The sequence below is a fragment of the Bos indicus x Bos taurus genome, chromosome 3, assembly GCF_003369695.1.
Source record: "Bos indicus x Bos taurus breed Angus x Brahman F1 hybrid chromosome 3, Bos_hybrid_MaternalHap_v2.0, whole genome shotgun sequence".
Taxonomy (NCBI): Eukaryota; Metazoa; Chordata; class Mammalia; order Artiodactyla; family Bovidae; genus Bos; species Bos indicus x Bos taurus.
In genome coordinates this window covers 18,015,661-18,041,652 of record NC_040078.1, presented here as the reverse complement: position 1 = coordinate 18,041,652, position 25,992 = coordinate 18,015,661, and the positions used below count along the sequence as shown (strand labels likewise).

At 40.8% G+C, this 25,992-nt stretch overlaps 1 protein-coding gene across 1 annotated transcript; it reads left to right on the top strand.

Moving 5' to 3' along the window:
* The first annotated feature begins 15,136 nt into the window (after positions 1-15,136).
* Positions 15,137-15,791, top strand: LOC113890447 (late cornified envelope protein 1F-like). The gene has a single exon (XM_027538334.1). The coding sequence runs from the start codon at positions 15,137-15,139 to the stop codon at positions 15,458-15,460; it is 324 nt and encodes a 107-aa protein (XP_027394135.1). The 3' UTR covers positions 15,461-15,791.
* The last annotated feature ends 10,201 nt before the right edge of the window (positions 15,792-25,992 follow it).

Below are 25,992 nucleotides of genomic sequence, written 5' to 3'. Positions count from 1 at the left end.
ACATTTACCTTATGAGTTTCTGATACAGATGACCAGGCACCACTCCTGACCAACTAAATGACACTTTATGAGGGTGAGGCCCATGGCTATCTGTGTTTTTCAAACCCCAAATATGTTGCCTCTGGTCTCCACTGTTTGAAAATCACTATGACCCTAGTAGAGGCTTTGTAGAAGAAACACAGCTGATTTCTCCAGGGTAAGATTTTCATTCTGAAAGTTCTGTCTCATCTAAGTCTGAGAAACTCAAAAAGATATAGAACTAACTTAAAGCACAGAGCGTAGACACACAAATGCCACCTCCTGCTTCACAGCTCATCCTTCATCAGATTTCTAGATTTTCTCTCTAGCTCCCCTCATTCTTGCCATCCCCAAGGCCCTGCCCCCCACCCTCCCTTCTGCTCTGAGCATCCTCTGTGGAAGGTCCTGCTCCCACACCCAGGGATGAAAGGTTCTGCTCCCACACCCAGGGGACACTCACTAGGGTACATACAGCACAGGGTTGTCAGCACCTCAGGGGAGGAGTGGATGGAGGTGCTCTGCGCCCAAGGGCCTTTTATCTTGGTCTTGGGCTCTGCCCTCAGGTATGAGACGTGACCTGGGCATGAGAAGACTGCCTCCTGCTACCCATGTGGCTCCTGTGACCAGTGACAGGTGATGACTGGCAGCTCCTCTCTGGCTCCCTCCATGGAGCTCCTAGCAGCTGCTCCCAACCAGGAATAGGACTGCTTAGAAAAGGTGACAGGGAAGAAAATCCCTACCTATAATTTCTCCCCACTCTCTCTCCCTGGAAGATACCCACCTTGATTAATTTTAGACCTTGAATTCCCAACTTTTTTTTCTTATCTCCCAAATCTTAATTCAAGGGTTCTGAGCAATCTGGTTTAAACCAAGTTTCACAGAATCTTCCAACTCTATTTTGTGTGAGAGAGAGAGAGTACCCTCAGGGGCATGAGTTTGGGTTTGTTTGCATATGTATATGTATCACAACTAAGAACCTCATTTAAAGAGTCATACAGACTGAGAAAATCATTCTGCCACCTATTGGCTGCATGACTCTGAAAAATATCACATCCTTCTTGCTCTCAGTTTTGTCAGTCTACAAAGGAGATAATATCAAAATAACTGTCCAGAAATTTGTGAGAGTCAGTGAAATAAAGCAACATTACATTTCTGGTAGAGAGTTTAAGTGTGTGCTGTGTGCGTGCTAAATCACTTCAGTCATGTTCGACTCTGTGCAACCCTATGGACTGTAGCCTGCTAGGCTTCTCTGTGTATATTGTTGCAAATGCCAACATATTCATATTTTATAAATTACAGCTGCTTTCTAAAGAGAGTTGATATGGTTAGAAAATAAAAGACCCTTTCGTTATGTTGAGGTTTTTGCTAGGTTTTAACAAGAAAATATGAGCCAGGAATGAAGTTTTCTGGAGGAGGAAGAGAGAGATGACTTAATTTGCTAATTAGAATGAGAATTCAGATTTCCCATGGTTGTATGGGAGGCTTGAATGAAGTCTACAGCCAAGAAGGAGGAAAAGTAGTGAAGAGATGGTGAAACTGTGTAATGTTGGGCATGGCCTGATGTAAATCAGTCAAGAAACAGACATTCGTAGTGAAGTGGAGGCCAGAGAATATTTGAATGAGTGAAAATCACTCAGTCATGTCTGACTCTTTACGACATCACGAACTATATGGTCCATGGAATTCTCCAGGCCAAAATACTGGAGTGGGTAGCTGTTTCCTTCTCCAGGGGATCTTCCCAACCCAGGGATCAAACCCAGATCTCCTTCATTGCGGGCGGATTCTTTACCAACTGAGCCACCAAGGAAAACTAAGACAAGAATATCTAATACTTCACAGAATTTTTTTTTTTTTTGTATTTTTCTGTTTTATGAGTGTCTTTCAACTTCTACTCTTTTAGGACTTCAATTCAGTTATCTATATAAACACAGGCTTTTCTTCATAGGAATATTGGTATTTTCACATTTGTAGGAGAATAAGGGAAAGGGCCAGAGCTTGCATTTGGGTTGATAGTAAGATAGATAACAAGAGCCCTATCTATGATATTACAAGATTATTAAACAACTAGACTAATTTATCAGATGAAGAAGAACTGGAGTTAAAGATAATTATATAAAGAAAGTCTACTTTCCTCAGACTTGGGGAAGAACTCTGGAATTTCCTAGAACCAGAATAGTTATTGATTTGATAATGTCTAGGTCACTTTGTGCAGTGTTGAGATATATGCTCTGTACGTACTTGAATACATTGCTACTTAGAAATATTACAGAGATTATGAGAGAGACTAAATATGTGAAGATATGTATGCATGTGGATATATACACACCTATATACACACCTACACCCACACACACATGTTTATATCTCAACATGCTTCTCTCTACATCTGGAATTGCCTGGTGCTCAGCCTTCTATAAACTGTCCTGCCTCTTAAATGCCTTATCTCTCCTTTGCCCCATCCCTCATTGGGTTTCAATTCTCCCACTGAATTCTATTCTTCATTGGGTTCCATCCCTCACCTTCAGAAGTAAGTTTCCTGGACCACTAAGGAGGTTTCACCTTGGGGTCTACAACGAGCCAGTCTCTACTGATGGATTGTTGAGGGCTTTGTAGACCTTGGCTACATCTCCAGTATAGGCTTTGCTACTTCCATTTAGAAATGTTCTTCTTAAGCTGAAATGGCTCACTTTTTTTCTACTGTAATTTGTTTCTGCTTGTCAAACTCCTATGCTTTATTCCATGTTTTATGTTCAACTGAAACTGTTTTGTTCAAATATAACTTGCTGTGATATTCTTTTTGTGTCTTTTCTCTGAAATATATTTAAAACAAACTCTCCTTGAATCCTCAGGTTGGGTCTTATATTTCTATCTCCCTCGTCAGCTCCTTATATAGGACTGTGCATTCGATGGGTAATGAGTTTTAAAATTTATTCATTTATATTAGTGTTACTTTTACTTTGATGATGACTTAACCCATCATCAACAGAATTCTTACTCTGAGATGTTCACATTACAGTGTACAAACCCTATCATCTTGCATAAATCTTTTCCTTGAATACCTGGGTATGGCTCATGCTGTTTCAAAGAATATATTTAATTAGTATGTTTAATTAGTAATTTTGATTACTTTGTTCTTGCAGGTAGCTTTGATTCAGGAATCCAGTCCATTCATTCTAAAGATGATGGGATGTGGAAATTATTCTGTTCATGCCTCTGCCATCACAAAGGGCAGGGCCCTAAAATACCAGTTAACTTGACTTGGGTTTAGCAACATGATGTAACATCTTTACAACTGGGTTTAGATCTCAATGGCTTGGGTACCATTTTAACATAAATGATGTGCACTAGTAAAGGACTGATTTTCTGAGAGATCATGTTTCTTTGGTGGTCAAGCCTTCATAATCTCAGGAGATAGGAGAGAAGAATGCTGACCTCAGTGTTCTTGCCTGGAGAATCCCAGGGATGGGGCAGCCTGGTGGGCTGCCCTCTATGGGGTGGCACAGAGTCGGACGCAACTGAAGCAACTTAGCAGCAACAGCAGCAGCAGCAGTAAGAATTAATGCAGACGGTGAATTTTGCTCTGTTGTCCAGAGCCCACACTATACATATGCGTGATTTTTATTCATTTCCTTTTACTCCAAACATCTACTTATAGCAACAACAATAAATCAATACTCCAAAATTACTAGAATATGTACCTAGTGATTTTTTATAAGTAAAATATTTTAAGCATGGCAAAAAATATCACCACATTAATTGACAGAGACACATGTATCCCAATGTTGATTGCAGCACTGTTTACAATAGCTAGGACATGGAAGCAACCTAGATGTCCATTGGCAGATGAATGGATAAGGAAGTAGTGGTACATATTGACACAATGTACCAGGGTCCAGCCCCGGTTGGATCCAGGGATTCCCTCAGGAGGACGGCGTTGGCGATTAAAGGATAGCAAAGGCTGAGAGATTTTATTAGAGGCTCAATAATAACCGGTTTATGCGGGAAATCAATAAAGTTCGTGACACCAAACTTGCTCTGACCATGGAGGCCGCAGGCGCCCTCTTGAATAGCGGAAGGTGCCCACCTTGGGCGCCTTCTCAAGTTGGTCTTAGAAGCCCAGGCAAATACGTAGTCGCAGAGGACCCCCATGCTCCAATTATTTTGGCATGAAGGAAGAACAGAAGAGAAAAGGAGGAAAAGGAAACAAGAAAGAACGACACAGGGAGACCAAGCTTCGGTGAGCAAGGCCCGTAGCTTTATTTTCAAAGGGAGCTTATATACCCTAAGTTGCACATAGAGGATAATAGGGGGTGTGAAATCATGCAAAGTCAGCAGTCTTTGATCCTTATTGAGACCAGGCTTTCTTTTCTGCAAATTTATCATATACAAATGGTTTAGGTGATTTACATCATCTTCTGGCCAAAGGGCCTGTTAACATTTTATGACTCTGATAAAGGTTTGTCAACCATAAGACTTATTTTCTGTAAGAGTAATTATTTTAAAGTTTGGCACCATCCTCCAAAGGTGTTAGATAAAGTTGCATTCCTATAGGGCAAAGGTGCAGTGGGTTTACAACAAAGGAAAGAATTTATTGCCTTAAGGGTCTAAAGTTGTTAACACCAAGGCCACTACTTATTTTTTCTATATACCAACTATATTAATTAATACACTTCCAAGGATACAATACAGGGCATGTGGAAACTTGGCAGCAAGCATTGGCTCAACAATGACATCTTCTACTAGTTTTATTTTAACAATTTCTAACTCTCCAAGAGGCTCTATACTATTTGAATATCTTAGGCTTCCCATGCCTCTCGCGGTTGGGAGACTGTAAACAATCATATGCGTAGCTATAGGAGTCCGGGTAAACCTGTCAGGCAAGTTAGAGAGCCATCTGAGGGGTTTGGATTGAAACACTCTTATTATGCCCAAGAGGCTAATTAGCTAGAGCTCTAAGTTGATTTTCTTCAGAGAAAAGGTGGTCGGGGATAGCTCCCCCGTGACTGTCAGAGGAGTTGGTGAAAGTCATGAAGCAGTAAAACAGACAGACTCTGGTTTTGGGGTAGACACTCAGGCAGACCCAGAGGGGCACCCCTTGAGTTCTGGCTTGCCTTGCCCACCAGAATTCTCCCACATGACCTTGTCATGGGTGGGGATTCCTGTGCTGGCTCCCGGCATCTCCCCCTTCTTTATTTCTTAAAACAGCCAGATGCAGTTCAGTTGCGAGCTTCTGTGTACTCTGTAGGAGAATTCTGACAATACAAGGAAGAATGATTATGAGAAGCAGAATTAAAGCAGCCACATCAGCATAGCTAAAAACAGTAGACAGAATATTTTTTCTTGAAATGAAGTTAGGAAAAGTGTGGAAGAAGTCATTTGCTTCTCCAGTGGCAGTAAAATCTAATCGGGAGTGTTCCATGGTTGTTACTTGATTGTGAAGTTTCCCTAAATCTAAACTAAGGTTGGAGCTGTTCCGAACACCCAAAATATGGTTTTTAATTTTTTCCCAGTCATAATCTGTCTTATTTACTTTTAGGGGTGTTATGCATATCCACTGACAGTCGGCATGACAGGACAATGTGATTTTCACTTTGAAAGCCTGCAATTCAGTCCCAATATGTATTATTGCTTCCTCTAGGGTGTCTACCCTCATTTCTAATTTCCTGTCTATGGCTTCCTGTGTTGTCAATGTTAAAGAAACATTTTTGGACATAGTATCAACATATTTAGCAGTATGTACTTGTTGAGTCAATGATATTGCTGCCACAGTAACAAGTAATTGCAGTTATCAAAGCTGCTATTCCCAAGATAAGTAAGCCCACAAACCATCGTGATCGCATTAAATCTTGTAGTTGTTGTAATACAGCAAGACTATAGTTATACCAATGTGGTTACAGTTACAGGCACTATAAGATAGGGTGGATGTTGTAATATTACAAAGCAGCAAACATATTGAGGGGTCAAACAAGATGAAAGCATATATTTTTCACAAGTTACTATATTAGGTCCACTTCCTTCTTACTGATTGCTTTGGCCCTGATCACTATGTCTGCATTGCAAAATGCCTATTGAGGGTGCACCGGGGAGCAGCTGCAGGCGTCAGCCCGGGGGAGCAGTGTCCCCAGCAGCAGGAGGCAGAACGCGAGCGGCAAGCTGTGGGCTGCAGAGCCTATGGCGAGGGGAGGGGCAGGATTCGCAGACTCGGGCTAGCCCCCGCCTCTTGGGCTCGGGGCGTTCCCCTCTCGCTGGCAGAGCCGCGCTGGTCTGGACGGCACTCTGTGGTCACGCTTTCCTCTCTGGCCCTCACTTGCTGCCCAAACTTCTTTGTTCTAGGTCGCGGGGTGCAGCGAGGAGGGTGCGGGTCGGCTGGCGGCGTCGAGGCGAGAGCTGGCTGGGGGGTGGGGGAGCGAGCTAGTGCGCGCCGCGGACTTGGTCTCTGGGGAACTGTGACATGACGAATTAGTCTGTCCAAGATCCAAATCGGAGAATCTGCATGCTGTAGAAATATACAAGCATACCCTCTCCCACAAGTTAGCAACACATCTGGCCTTTTTTACTCTCTGATAAGGAGAAGGCAATGGCACCCCACTCCAGTACTCTCGCCTGGAAAATCCCATTGACCGGGGAGCCTGGTGGGCTGCCGTCTATGGGGTCGCACAGAGTCGGACACGACTGAAGTGACTTAGCAGCAGCAGCAGCAGTGTCTCAGCATTGTAGCCTGTCCCTGTGTGTTTACGTTTAAGTGATTAATTACAATTTGGACATAACTTAACTATTTGTCTAGCTGTTTTCTTAGGGATATGAAATTTATACCTTAAACCAGCTGCATTTTGATGGTGAATTTTGCGAGAATTTTTGGCCTTATCAATCTTTTTATGTAAGTTTAAAGCAATTACTTTAGTCAATGCATCTGCCAAAGCATTTCCTTCATGTAAAGGGCCGGGCAAGCCAGAATGGGCTCTATGTCCCACAAAATATTTGTGTGTGTGTGTGTGTGTGTGTGTGTGTGTGTGTGTTTAATATCTTTTTGTAAATCAGAATAATAAGGAGAAGATAGTAGTTTTATTTTTTGGAATATTAGCAATCTCAATATGAGGAAACAACCCAACAATATGTCGGGAGTCAGTCAAAAGATTAAAAGTGTGGTCTCTTAAATGTTGAAGAACCTAAATAACTGCTCGTAACTCAGCCTTGACATTTTATTCCCTTGAATTAAAAGATCTTTTAAAGGCCTTGGAGCTGTAATTTCCTGCATCCAAAAGGCTAGACCACTAGATCCAAATGTTTTGTGGCTCCTAGCTTGAGAAGTCAAGTTTTTTCCTGTCTGATAATAAGGTAAAAGCAAAAGCTGTGTTACTCTTTGACCTTTATTAATTTGTACAGTTTTGGTAGGTGGCAAGATGAAAACTTTAATTTTCCCAATAATCAGAATTTACTACACCATGCACCACCGAAATTTCTTTTTTTCTTTTTTGAAAAGAAAGCAAGCTACACCCCAGCACAAATTTTACAATGCCCTCAGGTAGGGGGCCAGCCACTCCCATTGGAATTGGAGTAACCGGCACATCAGGGGTTAATATTGTTGCTAAATTCCCTTACCATTTGGCTTTTCTCCTAGCCTGGGTGAGGCCCCCCTGAGGGGGTTTTCTCCAAGGAGCACGCTCTGCATATTGTGCACGTCTGTTTTAAAAGTTTCTTTGTTCAAAAAACTTTTTATCTTCCTCAGGCTTAGGCAACACTTTGGGAGGCTTTGGGGGCAAAGTGGGGAACTCTTGGGTCCTGGGAGGCACAAACGGAGGCGGTGGCGATTGCCTTAAATCAGAAAGTGGTGGATAAATTTTTTTAAGGTTCACACAGAGTGGGAGGGAGTTCGCCAGGGCGCCCTGCTGCAGCGTCCTCTAAGCCCTTTCCTACCTCGGGAGGTAGAGCACAGTCTCCTTCCCTTTTTTTTTTTTTTTAAATGGCAGAAAATATGATCTGTGCAGAAAGTGGAGACCCACCACCATCCACCGCTATAGCCTCCCCCATAGGCTATCTAACAGCCTCATGATGGGGGTCCAGGACATTTCTAATCATATTCCACAGAGCCAATAAACATTTGTCTATTCTTAGATGCAGAGAAACCCATTTTTTTTTTTTTAGAGAATATTTTTATTTATTTTGTACCCTCTTTAACCCTGTCTAAATAAACTGCAGAGGGGACTAGAAAACAAGCCTTAAGGTGAGGATCACATTCATCCTCGGGACTAGAGAAAATCCTTCTTCGGGAAACTCCTAGCGGAGGCCCCTTACCCCCACATGGAGGAGGAGGCATGGGGGGACGGGAGCGTCTCCTATTTCTCCTCTCCTGTTCCGGAGATCCTTTAACTGTTTGATGACTAAATCTTACGGACGGTCTGATCGGGGATGTTTAAGCTCCTAGGAGCGGATGGTCTGATTAGGGATGTTTCTCTTAAACTTTTAGGCGCATCTTTAGCTAAAAAAGACCAATCCTCATCAGAATGGTATCGAGCTGCTGTTTCCTCTAAATCTTCCTCATCCTGAGGGGAGAGCTGATCTTTCTTCTCATGCCTATCTTTTACATGCTCATTGGCAGTCGTAGCGGCTAGCCATTCGTTTAGCTGCCGATAGCTAGGTATAGCCTCTTCATTTTCACTTTCCTTTATAACAGGTACCTTTTCAGATTCGCTTTCCTGTTTAACAGGTACCTTTTGAACTTCACTTTCCTCTTTAACAGGTACCTTTTCAAATTCATGAGCTGGATCTGAAGCATCTCTAATCATATTCCACAGAGGAAAGGTGTAAGTAGGGATTTTCTCCGGGCGGCGCTGAGCACTTAAGCTCTTAGCTGTTTCCCTACTTTTCCCTAGATATCTAGGTTAACAGTGCCCTCTTGTGGAAACCAAGGGCATTGCTCTTGTACAAATGTAAAAAAGGATTGAATATTAGTTTTCTTAACCTTAATTCCTCTTTTACTTAACAATTTCAAGATTACTTGTATAAACAATTGCCGTTCTTTAGTTTCAGTGTTACCCATGTCAGAAATTCTACTATCTTTTCTACTTTTCTATTCCAAAAGATTTCACTATTTCCCACCCTTCTTTACCCTACCTATCTTATGCAGGAGGGTCCCGGGCACCCTTGAGTGGGGTCCTAGCCCTCCGAAAACTGCAGAATTAGGGGCTTACCTGACTGGGAGCCTGGTTCGGGCACCACTAACCAGGGTCCAGCACCGGTTGGATCCAGGGATTCCCTCAGGAAGATGGCGTTGGCGATTAAAGGATAGCAAAGGCTGAGAGATTTTATTAGAGGCTCAATTATAACTGGTTTACGAGGGAAACCAATAAAGTTCATGACACCAAACTTGCTCTGACCACGGAGGCTGCAGGCGCCCTCTTGAATAGCGGAAGGTGCCCACCTTGGGCGCCTTCTCAAGTGGGTCTTAGAAGCCCAGGCAAATACGTAGTCGCAGAGGACCCCCATGCTCCAATTATTTTGGCATGAAGGAAGAACAGAAGAGAAAAGGAGGAAAAGGAAACAAGAAAGAACGACACGGGGAGACCAAGCTTCGGTGAGCAAGGCCCGTAGCTTTATTTTCAAAGGGAGCTTATATACCCTAAGTTGCACATAGAGGATAATAGGGGGTGTGAAATCATGCAAAGTCAGCAGTCTTTGATCCTTATTGAGACCAGGCTTTCTTTTCTGCAAATTTATCATATACAAATGGTTTAGGTGATTTACATCATCTTCTGGCCAAAGGGCCTGTTAACATTTTATGACTCTGATAAAGGTTTGTCAACCATAAGACTTATTTTCTGTAAGAGTAATTATTTTAAAGTTTGGCACCATCCTCCAAAGGTGTTAGATAAAGTTGCATTCCTATAGGGCAAAGGTGCAGTGGGTTTACAACAAAGGAAAGAATTTATTGCCTTAAGGGTCTAAAGTTGTTAACACCAAGGCCACTACTTATTTTTTCTATATACCAACTATATTAATTAATACACTTCCAAGGATACAATACAGGGCATGTGGAAACTTGGCAGCAAGCATTGGCTCAACAATGACATCTTCTACTAGTTTTATTTTAACAATTTCTAACTCTCCAAGAGGCTCTATACTATTTGAATATCTTAGGCTTCCCATGCCTCTCGCGGTTGGGAGACTGTAAACAATCATATGCGTAGCTATAGGAGTCCGGGTAAACCTGTCAGGCAAGTTAGAGAGCCATCTGAGGGGTTTGGATTGAAACACTCCTATTATGCCCAAGAGGCTAATTAGCTAGAGCTCTAAGTTGATTTTTTTCAGAGAAAAGGTGGTCGGGGATAGCTCCCCCGTGACTGTCAGAGGAGTTGGTGAAAGTCATGAAGCAGTAAAACAGACAGACTCTGGTTTTGGGGTAGACACTCAGGCAGACCCAGAGGGGCACCCCTTGAGTTCTGGCTCGCCTTGCCCACCAGAATTCTTCCACATGACCTTGACATGGGTGGGGATTCCCGTGCTGGCTCCCAGCAACAATGGAATATTATTCTGCTATAGAAAGGAACACATATGAGTCAGTTCTAATGAGGTGGATGAAACGGGAGCTTATTCTACAGAGTGAAGTAAGTCAGAAAGAGAAACACAAATACTGTATATTAATGCATATATATGGAATTAATATATATGCATTGATATATATTATATTATTAATAATATATATTAATATATATTATATATAATATATTATATCATTATGTTATATATTATATATAATATATATTGTATATAATATAATTATATAATTAATATATAATATAATATATTAATCTATATTAATATATACAGGCAACAACGATCCTGTATGCAAGGCAGCAAAAGAGACACAGATGTAAAGAACAGACTTTTGGGATCTGTGGAAGAAGGCGAGGGTGGGGTGATTTGAGAGAATAGCATTGAAACATGAGTATTACCATATGTAAAATAGCTGACCAGGGGAAGCTTGATGCGTAAAGCAGGGCACTGAAAGCTGGTGCTCTGGGACAACCTAGAGAGTCGGGGGTGGGGGGGGCGGGGGAGGGAAGCGGGAGGGGGGTCAGGTCTGGGGGACACATGTGCACCCATGGCTGATTCATGTCAATGTATGGCAAAAACTGCCACAATATTGTAAAGCAATTCTCCTCCAATTAAAATAAAGTAATTAATTAAGGAAATATCACCACATTAAAAACCTATATGGGGCAATGCATCATTTTAAAAACAAAATGTACAAATCAGTAATAGGTCAAAATTCAAAATAAACAGTCATTTATTATAATTTTATAGAAAATAAATAAACCTACCTACAAACTAATGGACAAAATGCAAGAACAAATAGCTTAGGAAGAAATTCACATGAGTAATACATTTTGAAATTTATTGTTTCATGTTTGTACGTACAAGTAAACACAAATTACAAATAAATAAGAATGACTTCTCAGGAATGAGGCCTATCAGATTTATTCCTTTATACGGAACTGGAACAAATATAAAAGGGGTAACAAAACTCAGTGTTGCTGAAGGTGATCAGAAGTGGATCTTAAGTTGTTAGAAATATAAATTGGCCTAGCCATCTGAATGGAAGTTTGGTGATTCATTATTCAACACATAATTACTCTTTGTATACAAATTAGCTTTAAGATGAACATACTCTTTAAAACAGGCATTGAACTTCTAAGAATGTAACCTAAGGAAAAAAGATTTTATAAAAATTGTATGTGTAAGAATAATTGCTACAGGAAATTAAAATACTAGCAAAAGTTAGAAAACTTGCAAGATATATCAGAATATATAATAAATTATGTTTTTACTGACCAGGAAAAAGTAATTCAAAGATATAATTTTAGAATTTGCTACAGTATAAAAAATATATGAAGTCTAAAATATGATCCTTGTGTAAAAGTTTTTGGTAAAAGAGAAGACTTTATTGAAATACATTATAAAATACCAAAGTAAGTAGAGTTATACTATATGGATGAATAAAATAAGTTATACTGTTATGAATAAAAAGAAAATTATAATAAAATTTCTATGATATTCATAGAAATTTCTTTCTATGAATAAAAAGAAAAATTATCATAAAATTTGTCACTCCACAAATTAATGAAAATATCTTGTGAAATTTTCATCACAATTCTGAAGATGTTTTTGTCTTTCTTCATTTTCACTTGTGGGACATGACAAGTGGACTCTAAAACTTATAAAAAAGAGCAGAGATCTAGTAATTGTCAAAACAGTCTTAGGGAGCAGAACAAAATCATGGAACCTGTATGATTAGATAGTACAACTGATTTTACACCTACAGTAATGAAGGCAGCAGGATATTCTCTCAGGGACAGATTAACAATGAAAATAATCATCAGTCCAACTACAGAAGTACACATATGTGGAAATTCAGTTATGACTGAGTAGGTATTTTAGATTAGTGGTGAAAGTGAAATATTTGATTATGATAAGGAGACAACTGTTATCCACTTGGAAAAAATGTTAAATATGAAATTGTACAAAAATTCTTTCTAGGTTGAATAAAGGCCTTAACTTTTTAAAAACTTCTTTATATTGGTGTATAGCCAATTAACAATGTGATCTTTTCAGGCACACAGCAAAGCCATTAGGCCATGCATATATATGTATCCATTCTGCCCCAAACTCCCTTAACTTCTGAAGGAAAGCAAAATTTTACAACTTTCTTTCCTTTTTTTTTTTTTTTTTACAACTTTCTAAAGAAAACTGAAAAGAACAGATTTCTGAATTTATAAATGGTTGAGAAGTCTTAAAATCATGAAAAGTGCAAATAATACAATGTTGGAAAAATGAAATTATATTAAAAATAAAACACTTTCTAATTAAATGACGTATTAAAAGGCAAATAGGAAAACAATCTATTCAGGAAAGATACAACTCATTTAATAATAGTGCATTAGTAACCAGAATATGTGAAGAACACTTACAGATCTTAACAAAAAGAAATTAAAAATAGAAAAATAGTTTTAAAATAAAAACAAAATTCATAGAAGAGAAAATCCAAATAACCAACATAAAAAGATGCTCATGATCATTACTAAACAAGAAAGACACATTAAAACTGCAATAGTATACCAATTCATATGCATCAAATGGCAATTATTTTAAGTCCAGTAACAACATGTAGAAAGAGTGATTCTTATATTAATATATCATAAGTAGAACTAGAAATTGATAAGAGGAGATTAGAGTGATGCACATGATCTAAAACACAACAGCTCCACTTGTAGGGGCTTAACTTAGAGAATCTCCCTGACATATATGAAAGCAAACTCCATAGCTGCAGTATTTATACAGCAAAGAGAGCAAACAATCTAAGTGCTCATCTAAAAACAGAGGAAGGATAAAATCAAGCTCTCACACTGTACTCATAGATGGATACTATACATTGTAGAAAGAAACTATAGCTACACAAATCAGCTTGAATAACTCACAAAGTCATGTTTAAAGAAGAAAGAAAGTTGCAGATGAGTCACTCAAGTATGATGCCATTACTATAAAGTTGAAACCACACAACTATTTCATATATATACATATATATATATATATATATGTATATAGTGTCAGGGTTATGAAGATGGAATAAAACATGAAGGAATATCTTAAAAACTTGCTTTAAACCAGGTTGTATGTAGTCATTAATAACATTTGGGAAGGAAAAGGTAGTATTGGGCACAGCAAGGGTTATGGATGGAGGCAGGATGGTTCCAAGAAGGAAAGGCAGGAGTCCTCAAGAAAGGCACCCTTCAGAAAGAACAAGTGGGGAAGGACAAGAAGATTTTCCCTCCCTGCCTTCATTTCTGAGCAGCCATATTCCTTGGTGGTCATAGATGTCCTGAGCCACGTGAAGGAAACTGCCAGTCATCACCTGTCACAGGAACCACGTGGGTGGAAGGAAGCAGTCTTCTCATGCCCGGGTACTGTCTCACATCTGAGGGCAGAGCACAAGACTGGGATAAAAGGGCACTGGGGCCAGAGCACCTCCATCCACTCCTCTCCTGGGCTGCTGACAACGCTGTGCTGCGTATACACTGGTGAGTGTCCACTGGGAATGGGAGCAGGGCTTTCTACAGAAGATGCTCTGACCAGAAGGGAGGACATGTGGAGGCTTTGCAATGTGTCCACATGCCTATGTGTGTGTATGTTGAGATGGGGAGGGTGAGAAGAGGATGAGACTGGTCTTTTTAAGCAAAATAACAAGTGTTGGGAAGGCTGAGGGAAGGGACAATGAAGAGGCTGGGAACCTGGGTAGGAGGAGTTGTGGAGTTGTGACTGAGTGCTCTAGAGAAACCCAATTGATGTGTTTTTTGGTCAGTGATCTGAAGGATTTGCAACATTGATCATCATGCTAACCTACAGCTGTGTTCAAAAAGGGACTCTTATCTCTGAAAACATAACTGTCCTCCTGGAAAAGCAGAGATGGTGACAGTAGTGCTCAGCCAGGAGAGAGGAAATCAGAACTGACTGACCTTTTTTAAACTGTCAGATTAGGGGGTCTGCAGAAGTGAAGAGGCAAACCCCAAAGCTTGGTGCTGAGGTATTAGTTTGTGGTGAGTGTCTGTGGAGAATGCAGAGCACTGGACTAGCTCAAGGTCCTGCGTGAAAGTCCCAATTATATTAATTAAAAAGCTACTTCTCCGGGGCAATCTCCAACATCCTTTGAGATTGTGAACATCTATGTCCCTATAGGACAAGAATATCTAGGAAATTTTCCAAGAGGGAATGACTATTTTCCCTAAAGATATGATTTCATTTCTAAACTGCTTCTTGGATTTTTTTTCATGGTTCTTACAGTATAATTATAGTAGATCTCCTACATATTGGATGTTTGGGTTTGAGAACATTTTCTTACTATTTGGTCTCAGTTTTTCTAATTATAAAGCAGGAGAACATTTGACATTAAAAAAAAAGAAGTTGTGAGAGCACTTGAGCAACTATTTATCTAGGACTGCATTAAATAGTTTGTCAAACTAAAGGGGATAGAAAGACAGTGAAAGGTCAGGAAGGGGCAGGGAGGTCTCTGTGTGCTGGTCTGACCTGCTGTCTGTCTCTCCCTCAGATCCTGAGCCTGCCCACCAAGATGTCCTGCCAGCAGAACCAGCAGCAGTGCCAGCCCCCTCCCAAGTGTGCCCCCAAGTGCCCCACCCCTAAATGCCCCCCAAAGTGTCCCCCGAAGTGCCCCCCAGTCTCCTCCTGCTGTGATGTCAGCTCCGGGGGCTGCTGCGGCTCCAGCTCCGGGGGCTGCTGCAGCTCTGGGTGTGGGGGCTGCTGCCTAAGCCACCACAGGCGCCGCAGGTCCCACCGCTGCAGACCCCACAGGTCTGACTGCTGCAGCCAGCCCTCGGGGGGCTCCGGGTGCTGTGGAGGGGGAAGTGGTCAGTCCTATGGAGGCGGCTGCTGCTGAAGTGGACACTGAGCCAAGAAGAGCCGACCTGGGGACAATACATGGACAAACACTTCCTCCTCCTCCTGCCCCTCCTGCTGGGCCTGCCCCTGTCGCTGGGGGTCTGGGTGAGGCCTTTGAGCTCTGGTCCAGGGAGTACCTATTCCTTGGGTCCAGGACCCCCAAACTCCCTCCCAAATCCATTTATTCACCTCCTTTTCATATGTGTGGAATCTCTGAGAACCCCAAAGCACAGACCCCGTGTCCCTCTGCAGCTTCTCTTTTTGCATAAACTAGCCTGATGTGAAACAATAAAGCTAGAAATCTATATTCCTTCTTGTCTGAAATGATATTTTTATCTCTACATCATCTTTCTCATACTCTGTACTCAATTTCTGGTTCCCCTAATGCCTCAGTATGTACAGACCTGGTTCAAATTTGCTACTTGTGCCACTAATGCCCTTTGTAGCAAAACAAAAATTTATTGATTCAGAGTCTAATCCAGGATCCAACACTGCATTTAGTTGCCATGAGTCTTCAATCTCCTCCTACCTGTGACAGCCCTTAGATTTCTTGTCCTTCATGTCCTGGGCATATTTAAGGAGCTCTTGGTTTAGTGGACAAAACTTCAGTTGGGGTTTGTCTGGGGTCTTCTTAACTAGATGTGATTATGCAATTATGTAAGGGATCCCACAGAAGTGATGCTATGTCTGAAGCATGTGAGAGCCTGATATCATGCCTTGCATGATGTGTAACTGACTCATTCCTGGGATTCTGAAAATTGGAATCCAAATATTTGGAAAGATTCTGAAAAGGCAAAACATTGAATTTCTAGGTTCAGATCTATTATTACCATTGTTGTTGTTGTTGTTATTTGTAGTAGAAGCAGACTTTTCTACCCCACCTGAGTAAATTAAACCTGTATTGTCCCAGGAAATGGTAATGACCTCACCATAAGAAGTAGCCTTGTGAGAGACTACTGGTTCTCACCTGTACCACCCCATTATCTCCTTTTACTCCTAGATAAGTGGACTGAAGTCCCAGTAGACCTCAAAAGGTGAAACATAAAGTGTGACCCACAGCAAGTGTACTGCTGCTGCTGCTGCTGCTACTGCTAAGTCGATTCAGTCGTGTCCAACTCTGTGCGACCCCAGAGATGGCAGCCCACCAGGCTCCCCCATCCCTGGGATTCTCCAGGCAAGAACACTGGAGTGGGTTGCCATTTCCTTCTCCAATGCATGAAAGTGAAAAGTGAAAGTGAAGTCCCTTAGTCATGTCCGACTCTTGGTGACCCCATGGACTGCAGCCTACTAGGCTCCTCTGCCCATGGGATTTTCCAGGCAAGAGTATTGGAGTGGGGTGTCACTGAAAAACTACATGATATTTTCTGATTTATATACATACAAACCCAGGGCATGTGTGTGGAATGGATATTAGGGGCAGGATAATTGTGGAAAGGACTTAAAGTTGTATCAGGCCAAATTTATGGATTTAGATCAACCAAGTAGATACTCTAGATTTAGCATTGTAACTTTGGGGGTTAGAAAGGGTTCTAACAAATGGTTGATTGGCTATAACATGAAGTAAAGGCAATCTCCACTAAATGGAGGTGAAACACCAGAACTGCCTTAGTTTACTGCAGAGGAAGGGATCTGGAGGCTTGGTGCTATTGGAATCTAGGGCGAAGTTGTCATTTAAGATCTGCTTGTCTACCCCAGAAGGGTTCAGAGGACTCACCTTTTACAATGACCAGGAGAAATCAATTGTAAGGGGAGCCCTGGCATCCTTGAAGAGTTCTGTGATGGTTCTTCTCTATAAACCAAAATCTACAATGGAATCTAATGTCACCAAAATGAGAAACCTAAACACAATAGGGATAATTGGATCCCAGGACAGCAGGAGCAAGTGTCAGCACTTAGTCACCAATAGCAAAGTGGGTGTGGTTACTGTAATGGATGACAGGGTCAGTTCAGCAGTCAGCGTGTTCTGACCACCAGAGAGCTCTGTCTCTGATAGTTAATCTCTGTGGACTTAGAAGTGAAGCAAATGTCAAGTCTACTAAATTTTCACTTGATATATGTAAATTTAAGAGTTCTAAGTCAAATGAACAGCACTGAACCATAGAAAGAGAGAATCATGTTCCCCCAATCAATTTCTAGTCTTGAGCTAGGTTATAAAACCCAGAACTCTTTGAATGAAGGAGAGGCCAGTTCCCTTTGAAGAAAAACCCCAGTACCCTGATCAAGAGTTAAATACTGTCAGTCTTTCCCCCAATCTTCCTCAAAGGGACCTACAATCTTCAACCAGGGTAACTGTGGATATACATGGGTTCAGCAGCGTGAATTTTCACTCACCATGACTGACATGTATATAAAGACCAACACAGAGTTCAAGTAAGACACTATTACTGGGGTTGATGAGCCAGCTACCTGGAAGCAGGTTGACTATATCAGGACATATGAAATGGAAGTGTTTTGTTCTTACTGGTTCAAAGACTTTCTCTGAATCAAGGCAAATTGGAAGTTGTCGAACAGATGACAAGAGTGAACATCGACATTCTAGGAATCAGTGAACTAAGATGGACTGGAATGGGTGAATTTAACTCAGATGACCATTATATCTACTACTGTGGGCAGGGAATCCCTCAGAAGAAATGGAGTAGCCATCATAGTCAACAAAAGAGTCTGAAATGCAATACTTCGATGCAATTTCAAAAACGACAGAATGATCTCTGTTCATTTCCAAGGCAAACATGGTAATCCAAGTCTATGCCCCGACCAGTAATGCTGAATAAGCGAAGTTGAACAGTTCTATGAAGACCTACAAGACCTTCTAGAACTAACACCCAAAAAAGATGTCCTTTTCATTATAGGGGACTGGAATACAAAAGTAGGAAGTCAAAAAACACCTGGAGTAACAGGCAAATTTGGCCTTGGAGTACAGAATGAAGCAGGACAAAGGCTAATAGAGTTCCGCCAAGAGAATGCACTGGTCATAGCAAACATTCTCTTCCAACAACACAAGAGAAGACTCTACACATGGACATCACCAGATGGTCGACAGCGAAACCAGATTGATTATATTCTTTGCATCCAAAGATGGAGAAGCTCTATACAGTCAGCAAAAACAAGACCGTGAGCTGACTGTGGCTCCAATCATGAACTCCTTATTGCCAAATTCAGACTGAAATTGAAGAAAGTGGAGAAAACCACTAGACCATTCAGATATGACCTAAATCATAGAGGATGAGGTGGTTTGATGGCATCACTGACTCAATGGACATGGGTTTGGGTGGACTCTGGGAGTTGGTGATGGACAGGGAGGCCTAGCATGCTGCGGTTCGTGGGGTCGCAAAGAGTGGGACATGACTGAGCCACTGAACTGAACTGGATATGGATTTGTCTTCCTTGCATGCAATTCTTCTGTCAAAATTGTCATCTGAGGACTTATAGAATGTCTTCTTTATCATCATGGTGCTTCACAAGACACTGTTTCTCTGACACTTAATTTTATGTGTTGGTCTGAATGGCCATGGGATGCCCAGGCTAAGTGATATTTCTAGATATGTCTGTGATGGTGTTTCGGGATGAGGCTAGTATTTGAATCAGTGGATTCATTAAAATAGACTACTCTTCCCATTGTAGGTTTGGAATTATGCAGTCTATTGAGAACCTGAAAAGAACAAAAGGCAGAGGATGGAAAAATTGGCCCTTTTAAAGTTCTTGGCTGATTTCTTGAGGTGAAGCACTGAACTTTTCCTTGGTTTTTCTGATTCTCAGGCTTTCAGACCGAGACTGGAATCTACACCATTGGCTCCCCTGGTTCTTGGGCCTTCAGACGTGAACTGAATTATACCAGCTTTCCTGGGTTTTCAACTTGCAGATAGCAGATCATGGATTTCTTAGCATCCTTAATTACATGAACCCATTTAAAAAAAAAATATATATATATATATATCTTCATATATATATTATATAATATACATATACATGTATATACTTATATACACACATATTTATATATATTATATATATAATATATATACACATATATGTATATACATTATATATATATTATATATATATATAACGTATATACACACACACAGTGCTAGTGTTAAGTCGCTCAGTCCTGTCTGACTCTTTGTGATCCCATGAATTGTAGCCTGGCAGACTTCTGTGTCCATGGGATTTTCCAGACAAGAATATTGGAGCAGGTTGCCATTTCCTCCTCCAGGGGATCTTCTCAACCTAGGGACTGAACCTGAGTCTCTTGCATCTCCTGTATTGGAAGGCAGATTCTTTACCAGTGCATCAATATGCATATATATGTATATATACATATGTATGTATATATATGTGTGTATAAAATCATATTTTTTCTGTTTCTCTGGAGAACACTGACAAATACAGCAAGTAAAACAAAGCAACGGGTCTGCTTATGGAATTCACTCTTCTTACCATGCTTCACATCATCCTCAAGCAGCTGGCTTGATCAAACTGTGGAATGGCCTTTTGAAGACCTACTTACAGAACCAGGATAGGGGCAATACCTTTCAGGGTTGGGGCAAGGCTCTTTAGGAGGCTGCATATGCTCAAAGTCAGCAATCAATATTATGATTCTGTTTCTTCTATAATCAGACTATATAGGTCCAGGAATCAAAGTTGGAAATAGAGTGATACCACACACACTATTACCCTTAGAGATGTACTAGCAAAATTTTTGCTTCCTGTCCCTGTGATCTTATGCTGGTCAAGAGGTCTTAGTTCCTGAGAGAGGAATGCTTCCACCAGGACTCACAGTAATTCCATTGAACTGGAAGTTAAGACTGCCACCTAGCCACTTTGGCATCTTTATGCCTCTGAATCAAATGACAAAGAAGGGTGTTAATGCGCTTGATGGAGTGATTAAGACTGATTACCATTAGGAAGTTGGAATATTACTTCAGAATGGATGTAGTGAAGAATATATATGGAATATGTAGATGACTTAGGGCATATCTTATTACTACCATACCCTTTGATGACAGATAATGGAAAACTATAACAGTCTACTTTAGACAGGAGAACTAATGGTCCAGACTCTTCAGGAATTAATGTTGGGTCACCCCATTAGGTAAAAAAGAACCACAATCAGGACTTTAATTATTACTAGTATATCTTCCATATTTTCTTATGAATATGTTTGTATGTATGTGTATCTATAATGTCTTTGTTTTATTCCCTTTCTAATATTGCTCACATAACATAAGATGTATTGAGTAATGCATTGAAGCATTATCCAACTTTATATCACAATATTAATGTTAAGGCTATCAGGGAGAAGAGTAAACATCACTCAAAGAACTTGTATCCTCTTTTGGGGAAAGGGTTAGTGCATTTTCTGTTGTGCACAGCATAGCTGTGCATAGTGTTATCTGAAAATGTGACTTTGTCATTGTCTTTATTTGGAGAATAAATATGGTGTAAGGAGATGTGTACAGATGCCAAGCTGACAAGGGGTGAACTGGGATGGTTACCTTTATGTGTTAACTTGGTGAGGCCATGGTACCCAGACTATAAGTCAAAAACCAGTCTAGATGTTGCTGTGAAGGTGTCTCTTTGCATGTGATTAACATGTAAATCATAAAAGGTTCATATAGTCAAAGCTATGGTTTTTCTAGTAGTCATGTATGGATGTGAGAATTGGACCATAATGAAGTCTGAGCCCCAAAGAATTGATGCCTTTGAACTGTGGTATTGGAGAAGACTCTTGAGAGTCCCCTGGACTTCAAGAAGATGAAACCAGTCAATCCTAAAGGAAATCAACCCTGAATATTCATTGGAAGCTCCAATCCTTTGGCCACCTGATGCAAAGAACTGACTCACTGTAAAAGACCCTGATGCTGGGAAAGATTGAAGGCAGGAGGAGAAGGGGACAACAGAGGATGAGATGGTTGGATGACATCATCGACTCAGGGGGCATGAATTTGAGCAAGCTCCGGGAGATGGTGAAGCACAGGGAAGCTTGGCGTGCTGCAGTCCATGGGGTGCAAAGAGTTGGATATGACTGAGTGACTGAGCAACAACGTGTAAACCAGTAGATTTTGAGTAAATAGATAACCCTCTAGAGTGTGAGTGACTTCATCCTATCAATTGAAAGCTTTAAAAGAAAAGACTAGCACTCTAAAAGAAGAGGGAATTCTGTCTACAGATAGGCCTCAGAATGCAGACTCTAACATCAGCTCTTTCATGAATCTTCAACCTGTGCTTACTCTACGGATACCAAACTTACAGGCCCCCACAACTGTGGGAGCCAGTACCTTGGAATAAATCTCATTACGTGCATGCTCATGCCCTATGGGTTCTCTTTCTCCGAAGATCCCTGACTAACACAATATGTGTGAATATGTATGTATATGAGAAATGAGGGCGCTCTGTGTTCTTTGTCCACTGTGGTTTTATATATTTTTAGATTTATGAGATAAATTTATATATTAAATAAAGCGATTCCTTATCAGGTATGTATTGTAATTTTTTTGGAGTGGGAAGTCAAGTGGGCCTTAAGAAGCATTACTACAAACAAAGCTAGTGGAGTTGATGGAATTCCAGCTGAGCTATTTAAAATCCTAAAAGATGATGCTATTAAAGTGCTGCACTCAATATGCCAGCTAATTTGGAAAACTCAGCAATGGACATAGGCCTTGAAAAGAATTTCATCCCAATCCTAAAGAAGGGCAATGCCAAAGAATGTTCAAACTACTGTACAGTTGTGCTCATTTCACATGCTAGCAAGGTCCTGCTCAAAATTCTTCAAGCTAGGCTTTAGTAGTATATCAACCAAGAGCTTTCAGATGTTCAGGCTAGATTTAGAAAAGGCAGAGGAACCAGAGATCAAACTAACAACATCCACTGGATCATAGAAAAAGCAAGACAGTTCCAGAAAAACATCTACTTCTGCTTCATTGACTATGCTAAGGCCTGACTGTGTGGGTCACAACAAGCAATGGAAAATTCTTAAAGATATAGGAATACCAGACCACCTTGCCTGTATCATGAGAAACTTGTATGCAGATCAAGAAGCAATGGAACTGGACTGGAACCCTTGTCATGGAACAGTGGACTGGTTCAAAATTGGGAAGGAGTACATCAAGGCTGTGTATTATCACCCTGCTGATTTAACTTACATGCAGAGAAGATCATGCAAAATGCCAGGCTGGTTGAATCACAAGCTGGCATCAAGATTGCAGATAGAAATAGCAACAACCTCAGATATGCAAATGATACAATCCTAATGGCAGAAAGTGAGGTGGAACTAAATAGTCTTTTGATGAATGTGAAAAAGGAAAGAAAAAAGCTGACTGTAAAAATTAAGATCATGGCATCTGGTCCTATCATTTCATGGCAAATAGAGAGGGAAAAAATGGAAACTGTGACAGACTTACTTTATTTTCTTGGACTTCAGAATCACTGTGGATGGTGACTGCAGCCATAAAATTAAAAGACGTTTCCTTCTCGGAAGAAAAGCTATAACAAACATAGATAGCATATTAAAAAGCAGAGACGTCACTTTGCCCACAAATTCTGTATAGTCAAAGGTATGGTTTTTCCAGTAGTCATGTACAGATATGAAAGCTGGACCATAAAGAAGGCAGGGAGCTAAAGAATTGACACTTTCAAATTGTGGTGCTGGAGAAGACACTCGAGAGTCCCTTGGACAGTAAGGAGATCAAACCTGACAATCCTAAAGGAAATCAACCCTGAGTGTTCATTGGAAGGACTGATGCTGAAGCTGAAACTCCAATATTTTGGCCACCTGATGTAAAAAGCCAACTTATTGGAAAAGACCCTGATGCTGGGAAAGATTGAAGGCAGGAGGAAAAGGGGATGACAGAGGAAGAGATGGTTGGATGGCATAACTGGCTCAATGGACATGAGTTTGAGCAGACTCTGGGAGATGGCTAAGGACAGGGAAGCCTGGGCATGCTGCAGCCCATGGGGTTACAGAGTCGGACATAACTTAGTGACTGAACAACAACAAATTTTACCTGTGGTACTTTATGCTATATAAAAATTATTTTATGTAATTTATCAATTATTTCTTTTATATATTATGGATTTTGTGCCACTCTTAAAATACCTTCACTCCCTTAATAATTAAGCAATAATCATTTAGAAATTCTATTTCTTTAGATTATTGATTACCATTTATAACTTCAAAAAAAGATTTGCATGAAGGGAAAATATGTTAATGTTCTGCTTTGTAGCTCACATAGAGGAGAGTGGGAGGGCAGAGAGGAAAGTTAACTCAGCTTGAATTACTTCCCATTAGATCTCCTGCTCCTTGAGAAGATGCAAGAATGATTGTAAGAGTTATAGAACCCTTGGATGAATAGGTGACCTCAGAAAGCCTTTGGTAGTCAAAATGCTTATTGAATGAGGCCAAAGCCATTGACAACTAATATCCAGGGCCAAAAAAGTCAGTCCAAGTAATACAATTGCAATCATGACTCTGACTCATCACCCAAGTCCAAGCAGATTGATATTTCAGCTGCTGCCCTGCCTCGAGGCAGAGGTGTGGACCATATGACATCTTCACCCCATCATTCTAGGTACCAGGAGCTGGATTCACAACCCATATCTGTGAGCCAATGCACAGATATTCCTGTCCACTCCCCCATAACTATGCTCACTGGAACAACCTGGGCCAATGTCATAGCCAGGTGAGACAGGGGCAAATCTCTGCAGGGTGACGTGGCCATCACAGCTCACTGTGCCTATCTCGGTGTGTGGTCTTCTAGGAGGAGGACCTGTCATAGGGAAGAGCTACTTGTAAACTACACAGTGCTAATACTAATGAAAGAATTCTTAAAAATCTATTAGCTACATATGTGTGCATAACCTTGTCCCGGTTGCTGAAGGAGAAGCAGAAATATAAGGCACAGGTTGTCAGATGGTCTGTTAAAATCTCACTTGTAAGATATGTCACATAAAGCATATGGAGTAAGTGAGGCTTGAGCTCATCATCTCAGAAAGGAAAATATCATAGAACAAAGCAGACAAGCAGAGTAAGGAAAGATATGCTTACCGTACAGCCAATACAGTAAATCTTGGGAAGAAAAACAGAAATTGGAGTAGTTGCACAAAGTCATATTACAGAGAGCCTTGCATATCAGTCAAAAATGATAACTTCAATCACGAATACAGTGTGGAGCCCTGAATGAGGCTTCCTTAAAGGGCAGATGTAATGATTCCTAGAGTGTGGGATGGTGGAAGGAGAACATGCTTGTATCCCAGTGAAGACTGGAGTCAAGGAGAAATCCTAGCAGATGGGAGGCAGTGATTCATCAGCGGAGGCCATCCACCTTTTCATATCTGGTGCTGAGAATGATAAGGAGGGTAGATTCTGCACCTGTATCTGTATCTGAGGCTGTATCTGCATCTCTATCTCAGTCTATAAGGTTTTATACCACAATTTAAAAAATATAGTCAATCTAAGTCAATCTAAACCCCCTATGCCTGTGCACATGTATACATTTCACCAGATATTGGTTATCCTTATCCATTATGACCTTGATACAGATATTATTGACTCAATTCATATCTTATTCTTCTCCAAAAAATTATTTTGGACACTTCCAGAAAGAATGTTTTCTTCCCATAATTAATCCTAGCTCTGATGTTCTTTCATCTGATTAATTTGTTTAGTTTTTTTGTGATGTTGCCTTCTACACATGGAAGGCTCATCTCCTACCTACCAAACTGACATTAGCCCTTATCTTAATCTTGTAAAAATGTGCATATACAAACACCCTTGAAGGAACCCTTGGGTTCTTGCAGCAACAGAGGTAACGCTGGAGATTCCTACTGAACCCCAAGACCTCCTGCTTCCTCCACCTGGGCACACGTTTCAATGGGTCCCAGCCCCTCTGCCTGTGCCCCAGGGCTGAGCCCTCTCATTGTCTCTTCTTGCTGCTTTCTGGTCCACCAGCTCACAGCTTTCGCTGTGTAAGATTCTTGAAAAGCAAATTCTCATTCTACTACGTAAGGCAATGCAGATTTACTCCCTAGTCACTCAACAGGGATATTGTTTTATGAAAATGCACAAAAAAGCTCAGGTGAAAAAACTGGTCATTTAAAAAGTCAGATGTATGTATCCTAGGAAAGAGCTGTCTTTTAAAATAAACTTTCTCTTTTAATTATCAATGGATAATTTGATATTTGCTCATTTGTGAGGATCCAATGTGTGCAGGAGCCACAGGAGTCACAGGTTTGATCCCTGGATCAGGAAGATCTGCTGGAGGAGAAAATGGCAACCTACTGCAGTATTTTTGCTGGGATAATCCCATGGATAAAGGAGTCTAGTGGCCTACAGTCCATGGGATTGCAAAGAGTCGGACAGGACTGAGCACGCACACACGATGTGCTATCGGACCTTTTGCAGACATTTTACTTCTATGATTCTGTTGACTCTCATGACTCCATCGAGAATAGTTTTTCTCAACCATTTTAAAGTTGAGGAAACAGAATGAGAAAGGTTAGGTGATTTTCATAAGATCACATAGCTGAGTGTCA

Bases quoted from the DNA above. Each gene is read 5' to 3' on its own strand.
- LOC113890447 (XM_027538334.1), top strand. From the start codon at position 15,137: ATGTCCTGCCAGCAGAACCAGCAGCAGTGCCAGCCCCCTCCCAAGTGT.